The sequence below is a fragment of the Balaenoptera ricei genome, chromosome 12 (genome assembly GCF_028023285.1).
Source record: "Balaenoptera ricei isolate mBalRic1 chromosome 12, mBalRic1.hap2, whole genome shotgun sequence".
In the NCBI taxonomy this organism is placed as follows: Eukaryota; Metazoa; Chordata; class Mammalia; order Artiodactyla; family Balaenopteridae; genus Balaenoptera; species Balaenoptera ricei.
Window position 1 is genome coordinate 16,510,200 of NC_082650.1, and position 17,491 is coordinate 16,527,690.

General features: G+C 39.5%; 1 protein-coding gene across 1 annotated transcript in view; it reads left to right on the forward strand.

The window, feature by feature from the left end:
• The first annotated feature begins 6,570 nt into the window (after window positions 1-6,570).
• PPIL4 (peptidylprolyl isomerase like 4) overlaps window positions 6,571-17,491 on the forward strand; it is a 32,717-nt gene continuing 21,796 nt past the window's right edge. Inside the window, exons 1-7 of the mRNA XM_059941020.1 lie at window positions 6,571-6,697; window positions 11,423-11,490; window positions 11,578-11,642; window positions 12,041-12,158; window positions 12,758-12,900; window positions 13,406-13,502; window positions 14,247-14,363. Coding sequence (XP_059797003.1) covers window positions 6,628-6,697; window positions 11,423-11,490; window positions 11,578-11,642; window positions 12,041-12,158; window positions 12,758-12,900; window positions 13,406-13,502; window positions 14,247-14,363 — 678 coding nt within the window. The 5' untranslated portion in view covers window positions 6,571-6,627. The remainder of the gene's footprint in view (window positions 6,698-11,422; window positions 11,491-11,577; window positions 11,643-12,040; window positions 12,159-12,757; window positions 12,901-13,405; window positions 13,503-14,246; window positions 14,364-17,491) is intronic.

The following is a 17,491-nucleotide window of genomic DNA, read 5'->3' on the forward strand; positions in this document are numbered from 1 at the left end:
TGTACAAAACCTAGGCCATAGAGATCCAGTTTAATTTGTCTTCTATTTACGCTGTCTTCCTCATACAGCTGTTGTCTGTTAAAGCAGAACACAGGGGAGTGCTCTGATACAAAGACAAGCTATGTACAGACACCCGGGAAGCAAAAGCCTGCATTTTTATTTGTCTTCTTTGAACTTTTAAGACTTTTTTAGGAATGGAAGGGGCCTCCATGTGGAAGCAGAAGCAGATTGCAGGATGTCTTTTCTCTGCCTTCATTGGGCTTCCAGTGTTTGGGAGTGCATTTTCTTCTTTTGAGTCAAGCTTCACTCTATTTGATTCCCTAGAACACAGGAGCCGCACTTTATCATCTTCTACCTCATTTGGTGGCAAAATTATGGGCAACTTCATAATCTATAAGTATTAACTATATTTTCTTTTTTTTTTTTAATTTATTTTATTTATTTATTTTTGGCTATGTTGGGTCTTCGTTGCTGCACGCGGGCTTTCTCTAGTTGCGGCGAGCAGGGGCCACTCTTCATTGCGGCGCGTGGGCTTCTCATTGCGGCGGCCCCCCTCGTTGTGGAGCACGGGGTCTAGGCACATGGGCTTCAGTAGTTGCGGCACACGGGCTCAGTAGCTGTGGCTCACGGGCTCCAGAGCACAGGCTCAGCAGCTGTGGCGCACGGGCTCAGTTGCTCTGCGGCACGTGGGATCCTCTCGGACCAGGGATCGAACCCCTGTCCCCTGCATTGGCAGGCAGATTCTTAACCACTGCGCCACCAGGGAAGCCCTAACTATATTTTCTTATTTTCTGTATTCTGGATGCTCTGTTGTCTGGGGCCTGGCTGACCCAAGAGAGACTCCCAGGGCTAAGCTAATTTCTAGAGTCAGTAAACTGCTCCCCTGTGAGCCTGCCTTTCATATGTAAACCAACCAATCCAGAGCGTATACTCCAAATCACCTCCAGTATCAGGCTTTTATTAAACTCCAGGAGGCAATATTTCTCTGCCCTAATCATCCCAGGGCCAAGTACCAGAACACTAGAGATAGCCTCCAAACCCCAGAGCCCACTGAAATTATTCAAACCAGCCAATGCTAATCCTGCTTATGCTGCTTTATCTTGCCTTCTCCATAGAAACCACAGTAAAGACTTCAGTCTATGCTTTCTTCTTGCTCCTTCTGCCTCCTGACCCACCCTGGTGCTTTCCCATGTGGTCCTTCACGGCATGGTGTGTCCCCTCTCCTCTTGGGATCGGTTGTCCTCACCATGTGTGAGTAATAATAAAACCCACATTTCAAAACATTATACCAATAGCTACTGAAAAGGTCATGCTAAAATAATCACAATAAAGAAAGAGCAGTTAGTCATGGAAGCAACCTAAATGCTCATCGACAGACGAATGGATAAAGAAGATGTGGTACATATATACAATGGAATATTACTCAGCCATAAAAAGGAACGAAATTGGGTCATTTGTTGAGACGTGGATGGATCTAGAGACTGTCCTACAGACTGAAATAAGTCAGAAAGAGAAAAACAAATATCGTATAGTAACGCATATACGTGGAACCCAGAAAAATGGTACAGATGAACTGGTTTGCGAGGCAGAAATAGAGACACAGATGTAGAGAACAAACGTATGGACACCAAGGGGGGAAAGTGGGAGGGAGAGGGTGATGGGATGAACTGGGAGATTGGGATTGACACGTATACACTGATGTATATAAAATTGATGACTAATAAGAACCTGCAGTATAAAAAAATAAATTAAATTAAATTAAAAAAATAAAATGGCAAAAAAAAAAAAAAAAAAGAAAGCAATTAAAGTCTTTGACAAGGACAGGCAGATGAAGAAACAGGTGAAGATTGCTTCCAGAGAGGGCGGAATGTCCTGCTTTCCAGCCAACCAAAATGTTCTCAAAAGCCCCTGGATCTAAGCCCCTGCTATAGTAAGGTTAAGGTTTTTATATGAGTGGCGTTGGATAGGAGTGGAAGCTGACTATCTCAGGGGACTCAGTATTTAGAGATAATCATGGAAAATGTAACCATAAAACCATAAAATATGTTAAGTGGTATATATGTAAAATTTAATATTTAGGACTGTTTATCTTTTGAATCACTTAAGTAAAAGTTGAAAAATGGTAAATCTCTTTTTCTGTATACACACTTTTTTTTAGAGCAACTTAAGGTTTAAAGAATAATTGAGGAGAAATTATGGGGAGTTCCTATATACCCTCTCCTCCATCTCCCAGTTTCCCCTATTATTAACATATTGAATTAGTCTGGTACATTTGTTACAACTGATAAACCAATATTCATACACTATTATTAACTAAAGTCCATAGTTTATAATAGGGTTCACTCTTTGTGTCATACAGTTATTCGGGGTTTGGCAAATACATAATATCCACCATTATAGCATCATACAAAATAGTTTCACTGCCCTAAAAATCCCTGTGTTTCAACTACTCATCTCTCCCTCATTCTGCCAGAAACTTGGCAACCACTGATCTTTCTACTGTTTACATAGTTTTCCTTTATCAGAAAAGGAGTAGTTGTCATATAGTTGGAATTACACAGTATGTAGCTTTTTCACACTGGCTTCTTTCACTTACCAACATGTATTTAAGGTCTGCCATGTCTTTTCATGGCTTGCTAGCTCATTTCTTTTGATCTTTAAATAATATTCCATTGTATGGATGTTTATTCCACCTTGTTAAACCAGTTTGTTTATTCATTCATCTATTAAAAAAATGTCTCAGTTGCTCCTGAATTTTGGCAGGTATGAATTAAGCTGCTATAAACATTTGTGTGCAGGTTTTTGTGTGGATATAAGACTTCACTTATTTGGGTAAATACCTAGGTGAGTGATTGCTTGAATTCATGGTAAGGTAATGTTTTGCTTTGTAAGAAAATGCCAAACTCTCTTCCAAAGTGGCTGTACTATTTTACATTTCCATCAACAATTTCATTGTTATTTTAATTTGCATTTCTTTAATTAATTGCCAATATTCATTCATTCAATAAATAATTATTCACCTATTATGTGGCAGGCTGTCATAGGCACTAAGGATAGAGCAGTAAACAAAACAGACAAAATTGGCTCTCCCTCTGGAGCTGACATTCTAGTAACAACATACAAATATAAACAAATTCCTAACTAGCATGTTAGATGGTAAAAAGCACTATGTAGAAAAATAAAAGTGTATGTATGTGGGGTTAACTTTTTTTTTTGGCCGCACCGGGAGGCATGTGGGATCTTAGCTTCCCCGATCAGGGATCGAACCCGTGCCCCCTGCAGTGGAAGTGCAGAGTCTTAACCACTGGACCGTCAGGGAAGTCCCAGTTTAGCTTTAATTATAGTGGTCAGGGAAGGGCTCACTGAGAGGTGACATATGAGCAAGGGACCTAAAGGAGGTGAAAGAGAGCTATGCAAGTAACTGGAGAAAGAGGGTTCGAACCAGATGGGACAGCAATGCAAAGGGCCTCAGGCAGAACCCCTCACCCCACCCCCTGCCCCATATTGTTCAAAGAATAGCAAAGGCTAGTGTGACTTCAAGGGACTAAGAGAAAAGACAGGAAGAGGGGTGGCAGAATATCATGTAAGGCCTTGTAGACTACAGAAACTTTGGTTTTTAGTCAGAAATGAAGTTACTGGAGGGCTTCCCTGGTGGCGCAGTGGTTGAGAGTCTGCCTGCTAATGCAGGGGACACGGGTTCGAGCCCTAGTCTGGGAAGATCCCACATGCCGCGGAGCAGTTGGGCCCGTGAGCCACAATTACTGAGCCTGCGCGTCTGGAGCCTGTGCTCCGCAACAAGAGAGGCCGCGATAGTGAGAGGCCCGCGCACCGCGATGAAGAGTGGCCCCCGCTTGCCACAACTAGAGAAAGCCCTCGCACAGAAACGAAGACCCAACACAGACATTAAAAAAAAAAAAAAGAAATGAAGTTACTGGAGGTTATAAGTGTGTATAAAATGACATAAAAAAGAGCGGTCAGCTTGACCAGGAGAGTTTGGGGAATAAACTTTTCATGGAAACCCTCAAAGGAAGACAAAAGTAGTTTCATAAGTCTTCTAAGTTAGAGTGTCAATGAAAAAATTAATAGTCAACCTATGAAATAAATGGAAAATTTTATTTGAGCCAACCTGAGGATTATAACCTGGGAGATAGTCTCTCAGAGAGCTCTGAGAACTGTTCTGAAGAGGTAAAGGCGGAGGCCAGTATATATGTGATTTTGGTGAAGGGGTACATGAAATCAATCACCTTAGTAGGTTACTGCTGTTTGAGAGGAACAAATATCTTAGTTAACGGTTTTAGTGCTTTTCTAAGTGTGAGAAGATGCAAGAAACCGGGTTCATGAAATCTTCTCCTGAAAATATCTAACTGAGGGCCACTTCTGTCAGTTTTCCCAGAGCACAAAGTGCCTCATCCTGATCTTCGCCCTGAATTCCTTTCAAGGTGTATTATAGGCCAGTGACTGCAGCAGCTAATGACTTGATTCTTGTATAACTGGATGGTGGGCAACATTTTTTATTTTACAATCTCTTCCCTTTAGGTCTTAATTTCAACCAAGGTTTGCGAGGCATTTCATGACAAATTTATCCCGGGGTGCTAGGAATGCTCATTCCCAGGTCAAGCGAGGATTTCGTTGATAGGCCACTCAATGTGCTATTACTGTACTAGACCCTGTTAACAGTAGCCCAAAGCCTCTAGATCGCCTGTCTTACTAGTCCCTTATGGTCCAGGAAATGTTCCCTCTTGTTGCTTCTCCTCACATTTAGAGTTACACTATTACAATCATTGATCTTGAACTTCTTTGTCTTGCCTTAAAATTGTTTTCTCTTATTTCATCAAGAGTACTGATAAAACCAGTAGAGATACAGGCTGAAGCCTACCATCTTTAGCTTGTTGCACTAAGGACCCACCCACCATCTGCTGCTGTAACAGGTATAGTCTTTTCCCTAGACACAATTAGCCAGGAAAGAACTCTCTGTTAACCATCTTTCTGGGTAGCAAATTCTACCTTTAAGGCCTAAAGTTTCTGATTCTGGGAGATAAAAAGAGGCCAACTAGGAAACTCCGAGTAGTTGTCCCAACAGGGCAGGGGAAGGTGGCACATGGTGGCCCCCCCCCGCCCCCCCTGCGGGGGAGGGGAGCATTAAAGAAAGGTCCGCCCCATTCTTTTTTTTTTTTTTTTAACATCTTTATTGGAGTATAATTGCTTTACATTGTTGTGTTAGTTGCTGCTGTATAACAAAGTGAATCAGCTACACATATACATATATCCCCATATCCCCTTCCTCTTGCGTCTCCCTCCCACCCTCCCTATCCCACCCCTCTAGGGGGACACAAAGCACCGAGCTGATCTCCCTGTGCTATGCAGCTGCTTCCAACTACCTATCTATTTTACATTTGGTAGTGTCTATATATGTCCATGCCACTCTCTCACTTCGTCTCAGCTTACCCTTCCCCCTCCCCGTGTCCTCAAATCCATTCTCTACACGACGTCTGCGCGTCTTTATTCCTGTCCTGCACCGAGGTTCTTCAGAACCTGTTTTTTTTTTTTTTTTTTAAGATTCCATTATATATGTGTTAGCATATGGTATTTGTTTTTCTCTTTCTGACTTATTTCACTCTGTATGACAGACTCTAGGTCCATCCACCTCACTACACATAACTCCATTTCGTTCCTTTTTATGGCTAATATTCCATTGTATGTGTGTGCCACATCTTCTCTATCCATTCGTCTGTTGATGGACATTTAGGTTGCTTCCATGTCCTGGCTATTGTAAATAGAGCTGCAATGAACATTGTGGTACATGACTGTCTTTGAATTATGGTTTTCTCAGGATATATGCCCAGTAGTGGGATTGCTGGGTGGTATGGTAACTCTATTTTTAGTTTTTTAAGGCACCACCGTACTGTTCTCCATAGTGGCTGTATCAGTTTACATTCCCACCAACAGTGCAAGAGCGCCATTTTTTTAAAAATAAATTTATTTATTTTATTTATTTTTGGCTGCATTGGGTCTTTGTTGCTGCGTGCGGGCTTTCTCTAGTTGTGGCGAGCAGGGGCCACTCTTCATTGCGGTGTGTGGGCTTCTCGCTGCGGCGGCCATTTCCCGGTGCGGAGCACGGGCTCTAGGCACGCGGGCCCTAGGCACGCGGGCTCAGTAGTTGTGGCTCACGGGCTCTAGAGTGCAGGCCCAGCAGCTGTGGCGCACGGGCCTAGTTGCTCCGCGGCATGCAGGATCCTCCCAGACCAGGGCTCGAACCCGTATGCCCTATAATGGCAGGCGGACTCTCAACCACTGCGCCACCAGGGAAGCCCCCCATTCTTCGGATGGACACAAAAGGGGCACAAATCCTTCACAGAAGCCCCTTTGAGTGACAGGCTTCCACGCCAGTCGCCAAGGGCTAAGGACGATTTTCAAAAGGGCCGCGCCATGGGCGGGACCCACGGCACCGCCCGACAGCCGGGCGAGGCGGGGCACCGACCAGACCCGCCCAAAGGAGCCTCCCGGAAGGGGGCGTTGTCGCCGGAGGGATGACGTAAAAGGCGTCGCGCCGAGGGTGACGCCTGGCGTAGTTGACGTCGGGCTGCGCCTGTCACCCCTGGGGCTTGTTGCAGAGGAGCAGCGGGCGCCATGGCGGTTCTGCTGGAGACCACCTTGGGCGACGTCGTCATCGACTTGTACACGGAGGAGCGGCCGCGCGGTGAGGCCCGGGCCCCGCTCACCTCTCTGCCGGGCAGCTATCTGCTTTCCCCACTTTGCCTTTTCTGCCCGGTCCGCGTGGACTGGTTGGAGCTTCTGGGCTGATGGTGCCCGCGACTGCGCTGTTTTATTAGCGGGCCTTGGTTGAAAAGTTTTTTTGAGGAGCAGCCCTTCTCCGCATCTGGTGCTGGGTCCGGGTGGCGGGTGCTTGTGGTTATGAAATGCGTGTGTGTGTGTGTGTGTGTGTGTGTCTGTGTGTGTGTGTGTAATGCAGCATATACAATGCCCATAGCTTTTGCGGCTTTACTGCTTTTCACTAGTCAGAGGAACGCAAGCAGTACTCCTTGGTGTGCAATCAGTATATCCTGATGAAAGCAGGGAGGATGGGCTTGGAGCCGTGAGTGTGGGCATCCCTCGTGGTTGGAGGAAGGGCTGTCCGGAGGTGTGCACCCAACCTTAGCAAACACTCATTGATCGCTCACTATGCGAGACTTTGTGCCAAGCCGTGGGATGGGCCTCTTGTTCTTGAGGGTCTGATTTTCCATTGGGGGAAATAGGCGTCGCAACCCATTTAATTTCTTAAGCGTTGTAGTGGAAGAATGTGTAAGTTGCCATGGAAACCAGAGGAGGGTGTAATTTTGGAAGGGGGCGGGGAGAAGCAAAGCTAGCAAAGAATTGAGAGCACTTGAACTAGCTCTTTGAAAGATGAGTGGGAGCGAGGGTTTTCTTGTTTGCTTGGAATTTTCTGGAAATAGAAAGTAGATCCGCGTGGCTTGGCCGTGGAATGGCAGACTGCGAGTCTGGTTGTATACGTTTTTAGGTTAGGTCAGGTCGTGAATAGCCTTGTGTACCCTACTGAAGCCCAGAGTCTTTGAAGGGTTTAAGAGCAGGATGGAGGCATGGCAAACTTCTTGTTTTAGGACGATAATAAGTAGCAGTGTGGAGAATGTTTCAGAGTGGGGAGAAGCTGGAGACCAGGAGAGTTTAGTTACAACCAGGGTCCTGCCCCCATGGAATGCAGTCTATGAAAGAAGATGAAACAAGCTGCAATATGGTACCATGAGTGCCTCCTGACGTGCTACACTTTATCCCACGCTCAGTTATCTCCACCCCTCAACACTCAACCATACCTCTATGCCTTTCTCATACTGTTGCCTCTACCCCACATTTCTCTCCACTGTTGTCCTTTTGGCAAAGTTCCTGCTTATTATTCAACTTTCAGATCAAGCATGATCTCTTCTGTGAAACTCTCCAGTGTCCCTAAGCAGAGTTCGATTGGTTTCTTGTGTTCTGTCTCAGGTTTTTTATAAGTCACAGTACATATTTTGTTATAGATTTACCTATTTGCCTGGAATTATTTGCAAGTCTTGGTCTCCTCTCAAGAAGGTAAACTCTAAGAGAATAGGGACTGTGCCTTAATTATCTCTGTATCCTGAGCACCTAGTGCAGTGCCTGAAACTTTGAGGGCATACACCAAAGGTTCATTATATTGAGTAATGCAAATATATGTGTTGTATTAGGACTCTTTGTGCAAGTGATAGAAACTCAACACAAACTGGCTTAAAGAAAACAGTTGATTGCCTCATGTTACTGGGGTAAGCTTTAAGGATGGCAGGACCAGGGGGTACACAGGATTTTATAGGGAATTGTATTTTTCATATTTTGGATTTGCTTTCCTTTGAGTTTGACACTCTCCATGTGGAGCAGCACCTGGCAAGTGAGTGGGCCTTTTTCCGTAGAACTATGAGAGACTAAATGGGAGGTAGGGTTATGTCACCTAATTAACACAGACAAAATGGCCAAGCAGTGTTTCTGCAAAGATAGCTTGGGACACTAAAAACATAAGTCCACCCTATTTGTATACATTTGTAAGCATGTGATTGGATATCTACTTCTATATGTAACTACTTATCAATTTATAGTAAATATATCCAGACTTATTTTTCTTTTTTCCTCCCTCCTTCTCTCCCTTCTTTTTCTTTCTTTTTTTAAAAAACTTTTTATTATAGAAAACTTGAAACATATACAGAAGTAGAATCATGTAAATGAACCTCATGTGCTGATGATCAGCTTCGTTTAACAGTTGTGAAATGTTTCATTTATAGCCCCATTCCACTGGATGTTTAAATTTTTTAATTTTTTTTTTTTTTTGTCGCACCTCACGGCTTGCGGGATCTTAGTTCCCCCACCAGGGATGGAACCCGCACCCCCTGCACTGGAAGCGTGGAGTCTTAACCACTGGACCGCCAGGGAAGTCCCTCTTAAATATTTTTTAATCTATAGGTTCTCCCCCACCCCATTTTAAAATTAAGACTTTATTTTTTTAAAGCACTTTAAGGTTCATAGCAAAACTGAGGTGAAGGTACAGAGATTTCCCATATCCCCCCTACCCCCAGTGCACAGGCCTCTGCCATTGTCAGTACCTCCCACCAGAATGGTACATTTGTAATACATTTGTAATGTTTCTACCATGTAACATTGTACATACTTTACATTTATTACTACAGTGGTACATTTGATGAACCTATATTGACACATCGTTATCACCCAAAGTCCATTATTTATGTTAGGGTACACTCTCGGTGGTGTGCATTCTGTGGCTTTGGACAAATGTATAGTGACATGTATCCACCATTACAGTATCGTACAGAGTAATTTCACTGCCCTAAAAATCCTCTGTGCTCTGCCTGTTCATTCCCCTCCCCCACATCTCCTGGCAACCACTTATCTTTTATTGTCTCCATAGTTTTGCTTTTTCCAGAATGTTACACAGATGGAACCATACAGTACGTAGCCTTTTCAGATTGACTTCTTTCACTGAGTAATGCATTTTAATCTCCCCTGTCTTTTCATGGCTTGATATCTCAATTCTTTTTGCCTTGAATAATATTTCATTGTCTGGTTGTACCACAGATTATTTATCCATTCACTTACTGAAGGACATCTTGATTGCTTCCAAATTTTGGCAGTTATGAATAAAGCTGCTATAAACATCCGTGTGCAAGTTTTTGCATAGACCCGTTTCCAAATCTTTTGGGTAAATGCAAAGGAATATGATTGCTGGATTGTATGATAAGAGTGTGTTTAGTCTAGTCTTGTAAGAAGGTCCATATATTATATTGGTTGATACATCTCTTAAATATCTTTTAATCTGTAACTTCCCTCCGCCCCCCTTTTTTCCCTGAAAAATTTTTGAGAAAGAATCTGGGTCATTTGTAGAATTTTTTTCATTTTGGATTTGACTGATTTTATCCCTGTTGTATCTTTTAATATATTCTTCTATCCCTTCTATTTCTCATGAATTTCTACTTAGACCCAGAGCCTTGATCAGATTCAGGTTTAATGTTTTTGGCAAGAATATTTCATATCAGGTAGACTGTACTTCCAACTGCATCACATTCAGGAGGCACTTGATGTCTGGTTGGATCTTTTTGTGTTGTTAAAATTGGTTAGTGGTTCAGGTCTGTCTACCTGATATATCTGTTATAGTGTTCCCATTAGCTTTTCACCTAAAGATTTTGGCAACCATTGTTGATCACTACTTAGATTCATTATTTTTGTTTTCTAGTTAAAGGACTATTCCTATATGTTTAACAGTAACTCCAGGAATACATTTTTTTTCTAGAAAAATGATCAAAAGCCTGATATTCAAGACCCTCCAATAACTTGGCTCCATCTTACCTCTCCAGCTTTTTAATCCTCTATTCCTCTGTGTCACTGGAGAAGTTATAGAAGTTAGACTAGTCTCCTGGACCCTCCCCAAAACATTTAAATTCCCACTTCCAGGGTATTTCATAATGTCTTCCCAGCTTGAAATGCCCACTCTCTACTCTCTGCCAATCCAGTTCTTTTAATGTTCCCTTAAGCCTCCAGGAGGTCTTCTCATTTCCCCAGCCAGAAACAATCTCTTTTCAACGTGTGGCATATTTAAAACCACTTTTAAACTTTGTACCATTTAAGTGCACAGATGGTATTATCAGGTGTGCCCACTATTGTAACTATTTGTGTTCAGGTGTAAGGACCCTAGTTTAGTGTAAGCTCCTTGAGGGCAGGGACCACCTCATATGTCTTTCTGTCTGTTTGGTTTCTAGCTTAGTGCCTTGAGAAGTTGTTAGCATGTTTCTCTACAACTAGTCTATAAACTTGTTAAGGGCAGAGATCAAGACCTAATGGCATTTGACCTAACAACAGTGACAGGTACTTAGAAGATTCTCAGTCAGTGAGACTGAGATTTATTGGATAAATGAGTGAATTTATTTAAAAAACATGGTACATGATAAGTATATGGATTTTTGTGAAGGGCTATTTAATCATTGTGAAAAAAATGGTCCCAGATATTTTGTTTTCTCTAATATAAATAATCTGTACCCATTTTCAGATACTCTGCTAGATCCTTTCCAATCATAGTGTCCTCTTTAGTTTTTTTTTTTTCTCTTACAAAAAATCAATTCATCAACAAATGATTGCTTATCCCAGATAAGTTTCAGTTTTCTATATAGTTCAGACGCCCAAGAAATCAAAAGAAAAAGAGAATAAGGTGATAATTTAAAACATATTGCCTTTTTCTAGGATTACTACCTTTTTCAGTGGCTTTGGACATTTGACCATTTGGGGAGGAAGTTTCTGTATGGTAGTTTAGAAATTAAACTATACTAACTGTGCTTTTACGTGGTTAAAAATATATTTGTGAACTACTGTGATAAATTTACTATTTACTTTCTTTCAGCTTGCTTGAATTTCCTGAAGTTGTGCAAAATAAAATATTACAATTATTGCCTTATTCACAATGTACAGGTGAGTTGGTGGATATTAGTCATGTTCTTTGTTATTGGAACTATCTAGCAAGCTCTCTGAATTAACAAAGTATCCTATATATTATAGAGGGATTTTATCATACAGACTGGTGATCCTACAGGGACTGGCCGTGGAGGAGAGTCAGTTTTTGGGTAAGTTCTTTTATTTTCAAATGAGTAAAAATAGAATTACCTCTTAACAATGTTAAGTAGCATATTTCAGTCTGCATTTTAAAATATGGTTCAAATATAGATTTTCCCCAAGTTCCATAAATGTCTATAGCAAATAAAAGGAATATTTTGAATCATAGTGGCATTTCTGTAAAGAAATGGTAACCTGGGACTTCCCTGGCGGTCCAGTGGTTAAGACTCTGCCCTTCCACTGCAGGCGGCACGGGTTCCATCCCGCAAGCCATGCATGCAGCCAAAAAAAACCAAAAACAAATGGTAACCTTATCTGTTAACCCTAACGCCCTATATGTAACCCTAGTAGTTTTATATTTCATGTTGAGTATACTTATATTTTATAACCTTATTATATGTATTTTTAGTCAACTGTATGGTGATCAAGCAAGCTTTTTCGATGCTGAAAAAGTGCCAAGAATTAAGCACAGGAAGAAGGGCACTGTGTCCATGGTGAACAATGGCAGTGATCAGCATGGATCTCAGGTTAGGAAATGGGTGAGGAGATGAGTTTTGCTGGAGGGAACCCACAAAATTGTCTTTGTAAACGATCTAGTAATGAGAGAATTTCAATCAAAGATATTTGTTAGAAGAAAAACATGACACTATTTTTTCCTATGTTAAAAAAATCCTTACTATTTTGTTCCTTTAAAAGTAAAACATGTCCATTGGGAGGAATTTAGAAAATACAGAAAAGCACAAAGATGAAAATAACATTACCTACAATCCCACCATTCATGGAATATCACTGTTCACAGTGTGGCCCGTTTCCTTTCAGTGTTTATTACTTATTTCAAAACAGGTCATGTTGAGCACCTTTCATTCATTGTCACAACAGCCCCATTGGAGTAGATGCTTTTTTTTCCTCACAGTTTACATGTGAAAAAACTGAGATTTGGTTTCTTCAAGTATTTTAAACAATCAGAGCATCTGTATTTATTGATATTTTATGTTTAAGCTTTGTGCCTTATACTTAGTAGTAGTGACAAGTAGGTGAGAATTCACGCAATTAATGTAGTCTTTTGTAACTGATTTCAGTTTGAATTATATATGTATTTGTATTTATTCTATGTCTTTCTATATAGTTTCTTATTACAACAGGAGATAATCTAGATTACCTTGATGGTGTTCATACAGTGTTTGGTGAGGTGACAGAAGGCATGGACATAATTAAGAAAATTAATGAGACCTTTGTTGATAAGGACTTTGTACCATATCAAGATATCAGGTATGGTTACAGTTTGCTATTGAAATGTACTAGAATGTTTTATATGTGATGTTTGACAGGTAATGGGGATGGCATATGTAGGACTGGTTTTTGGATAATTCTAAGATGTGACTATAAGAATCTTTATAATAGAGAAGACCTTTATTTAAAAAAATACTTGTACTAATTATAAATGCTTATGTTGGGAGGAATTATTAATCCTTTAGCTTTTAAAAAATGCAGATTATTGAGAGATATGACAAAATTACTAAGATTTAGTCATTTATATTACATCTTAGCGTAATGCAGAGTAATAAATATAATATATAATATCAAACAATCAAAAACAGTAACACTAATTGTGAAAGTATACACTAATAATATCCTTGTGCAATAAAATTTAAGAGCTTATGGTTTTTTTTGGTGTTAGAGATACTTAAGATATTTGTTATAATTTTTATAAAAAGTAAAACATGGATTCTGAAATGACATAAATGTAACATTTGACTTGGATTTATTTTGTAAGGATAAATCATACAGTGATTTTAGATGATCCATTTGATGATCCTCCTGATCTATTAATTCCTGATCGATCACCAGAACCTACAAGGGAACAACTAGATGTAAGTAGAGTCTTCTTGTGATTGAATGTACATACATATTAATGTTTTGCATAAAATTTGCTTTTTACCTTATTAAAACTTATTTCTTCAGAATGATTGTCTTGCTTGATCAATAATACTAGGACAAGTTTAGAGTTCTTTTTCTCTTCCAGGGAGATACTCATTTTTCTACCTATCTTTTTATTTCCCTAATATTCTTTCCTTAGCTCTGGAAGCTTATATGAATACCTTGGGGAAATATTTCTCTCATATCTTAACTCTAGATAGGAGTGTAACTTTAAGCCTAAATTAAATTATCAGCTTGTGAAGGAACTTTTCAACTGGGGATACTTTTGAGCCAGGCTAGAACCCAGAAATTTCTGTGGCATAATGGAGACTTTTTCCCTCAGATCTTTTAAGGTAAAAATTTCTGCGTATGAGGCTTCCTCAAAGCTGAATTTATCTTTATAGTTGGGATTTAATGCTTAATTTCTAGGACCATTTATCTTCTGTATTCAGCACTTAGTTGGATACCAGATAGTTCCTATATAAATGTTTATTTTGATTTAAAAATAAATTAGATGCCTAGTCTGGCTAGTATTACTGAATTCATCTAAATCAATTTTCAGAGGTAAGTTTGTTTCACATTTGTGAAACAAATGTTCTAACACATTTGATGGAACTAAGAATAAAGCATAATGTCTCTCATGTTTCTTAGATTTTTCTATTCTTTAAATATATATATGAGTAACTTCTGCCTTACAGAGTGGTCGAATAGGAGCAGATGAAGAAATTGACGATTTCAAAGGAAGATCGGCTGAAGAAGTAGAAGAAATAAAGGCAGAAAAAGAGGCCAAAACTCAAGCTATTCTACTAGAAATGGTAAGATAATTACTTTTCTAAAATAGTTGTTCAGCAGTATATTTAATACATACTCATTGTGAGTTTATTTCTGACTTTTTGATAGTCTTTAAAATATTAAAAAATTTAGCTAAGAGTTTTTTTCTGGATTAAATTTTGTATGACATAATAACACATATGAAAGTAAACAAATTTGATTCCACTATTAACATAGTGCCAAGTGCCTTTTTAAAAAAATGGGAAATGGATATCCAGCTTAAAAATATTAATTGGATTTCAGTTGTTTATACTCATCTCATTTTTTTTTTTCAGCCCTCCTTATCGATTCCACCCATTTCTTTTCTTTTTTTTTTTAATAGTGAATACAGAGAGATGTCAGAGGAGCTAGTTAGAGTAGCAAGTATTAAATTTATTTATTTATTTATTTATGGCTGTGTTGGGTCTTCGTTTCTGTGCGAGGGCTTTCTCTAGCTGTGGCAAGTGGGGGCCACTCTTCATCGCGGTGTGCGGGCCTCTCACTATCGTGGCCTCCCTTGTTGTGGAGCACAGGCTCCAGACGCGCAGGCTCAGTAATTGTGGCTCACGGGCCCAGTTGCTCCGTGGCATGTGGGATCTTCCCAGACCAGGGCTCGAACCCGTATCCCCTGCATTAGCAGGCAGACTCTCAACCACTGCGCCACCAGGGAAGCCCCTTCATCTCATTTTTCAAGAGTTTCTTGGACTGAATTTTAAGTATATTAGAGAATAATTCTTTGTACATCTCAAGTATTGAGATTAAATAGTAGAATACTAAGTACAGGATAAAACCTGGGCAGAAATTGAACACTCTAAAGTATACTCTTTTCTGTATTACTAGCAATATGAAGTCGTTTGGGGAACAGTTATTCAGTACATGATTAGTTGACCTACTAGACATTTTTTCCATGTCTTATTTTTGTGGAATAGGTATACCTTTCACATAGTAGGTTATCAATAATATTGGAATGGATAGATAATAATTAAGTTTTTATTACTATCATTATTTTATATAGTAGAGCTTTCAGGTTCATTACCTGTTTTAAAATTCGTATTAGCATCACTAGTCTGAAGGAACAAATACTAAAGACTATAATTCAAGAAAACTTTACTGAATTAAAAAAAAAAATTAAAAATGCACAGTTTAATGAGCACACTGTGTTATCTGAGAATATTGACCCAGAATAGCCAACACCAAGACAAATTCTAAAAAATTACTGGACTTAAAAGAAAAATCCTTTGAGCACCTGGGCAGCAAGAGTAAGGGACTTATAAGGGAAAGAACATTAGCTTATCATCAGAGCTTTCATCAACAAAGTATAGAAAGTTTATGCCAGAATAAGAGAGGTTAACGTTCTTTAAACTTTTTATTTTCAGATAATTTCAAATTTACAGAAAAATTACAAATAATAACACAGACAACTTCTATATACCTTTTACACAGATTCACCCATTTTTAACATTTTGCCGCGTCTGCTTTGATCGTTCACTCTCTCTCTCTCTCCTCTCCCTGTCTGACTGTGATTATACATGCACATACACACATACTATTTTGGGGGGACCATTTGAAATTGCGGTGCAGATATCTTTTCTCTTTCATTAGTGTGTATTTCCTAAGAGCAACAGTATTATCCTGCATATTCACAGTATAGATATCAAAATCATGAACTTTAAAATTGATAGAAATTACTGTCTACATTCCAGTTTTATCAGTTACTTCAGTAATTTCCTTTAGAGCTTTTTTTTCCCTGCCAGTCTAGAATCCAGCTCATGATCAATCATCTGTTGCATTTAGTTGTCATGTTGCTCTAATCTCTTTAATCTGGAAGAATTCCTTAACTTGCCTTGTTTTTCATTACATTAACATTTTTGAAGAATACAGGTCATTTATTTTGTAGAATATTCTTCAATTTAGGCTTATCTGCTGTTGCCTTGTGATTAAGATTCAGGTTATACACCCATAGCCAGAGTACTACATAGGTGACATTGTATCCTTCTCAGGTGTCACATCTGGAGGTGGATAATATCCATCTGCCTCTCATTGGGAGGTGTTCATTTTGATCACTTGGTCAAGGTAATCCATTGTCTGGGGTCTCCACTGCATAGTTTCTGTTTTCCCCTTGCAACTAATAAGCCATCTGTAGCAAGGCACTTTGAGACCTTCAGATATCTTATTCCTTGTCAAACTGTCCCTCTGGATTTCTTAGCCCTCCATGACTATTGCTTGAACCAATCTTGACTCTGATGGGTGCAAAGTGGTGATTTCCCAACTCCGTCATTTTTTCCACACTTGTCAGCCTGCCTTCTATTGTAAGGAAGAGCACTCCTTTATTATCGCTATTTATCATATATTCATTATCAATATGGACTTGTGGATTCCTTTTCTTGTTTTGTTTTTAATAAATAGAACTTATTTTATAGAGTAGTTTTAGATTTACAGAAAAATTGAACAAGAAGTACAGAGAGTTCCTATGTACTCCCTTCACCCTCCCCAACAGTTTACCTTTTTAATTAGCATCTTGCATTAGTGTGGTACATTTGTTACAATTGGTGAGCCAATATTGATAAATTATTATTAACTAAAATCCATAATTTACATTAGGATTCACTCTTTGTGTTGACAAATGCCATGTATTGTACAGAATAGTTTCACTGCCTTGAAAGTCTTCTGTGCTCCACCTGTTCATCCCCCTAACTCCTGGCAACCAGTATCTTTTTTTACTGTCTGCATAGTTTTGCCTTTTCCAGAATGTCATATAATTGGAATCGTACAGTGTGTAGCCTTTTCAGATTGGCTTCTTTCACTTAGCAGTGTATACTTAAGGTTCCTCCATGTCTTTTCATGGCTTGATAGCTCATTTCTCTTGATTGTTACATAATATTTCATATGGGTCTACCACAGTTTGTTTATCTATTCACCTATTAAATATCTTGGTTGCTTCCAAGTTTTGGCAAATATGAATAAAGCTGCTATAAACATTTGTGTGTAGAATTTCGTGTGGACATAATTTTTAACTCATTTGAGTAAATACCTAGGAGCACAATTGCTGGATTTTATGGTTTAGCTTTGTAAGAAACGGCCAAATTCACTTCCAAATTGAATTACCATTTTGCATTCACACCAGCAAGAATGA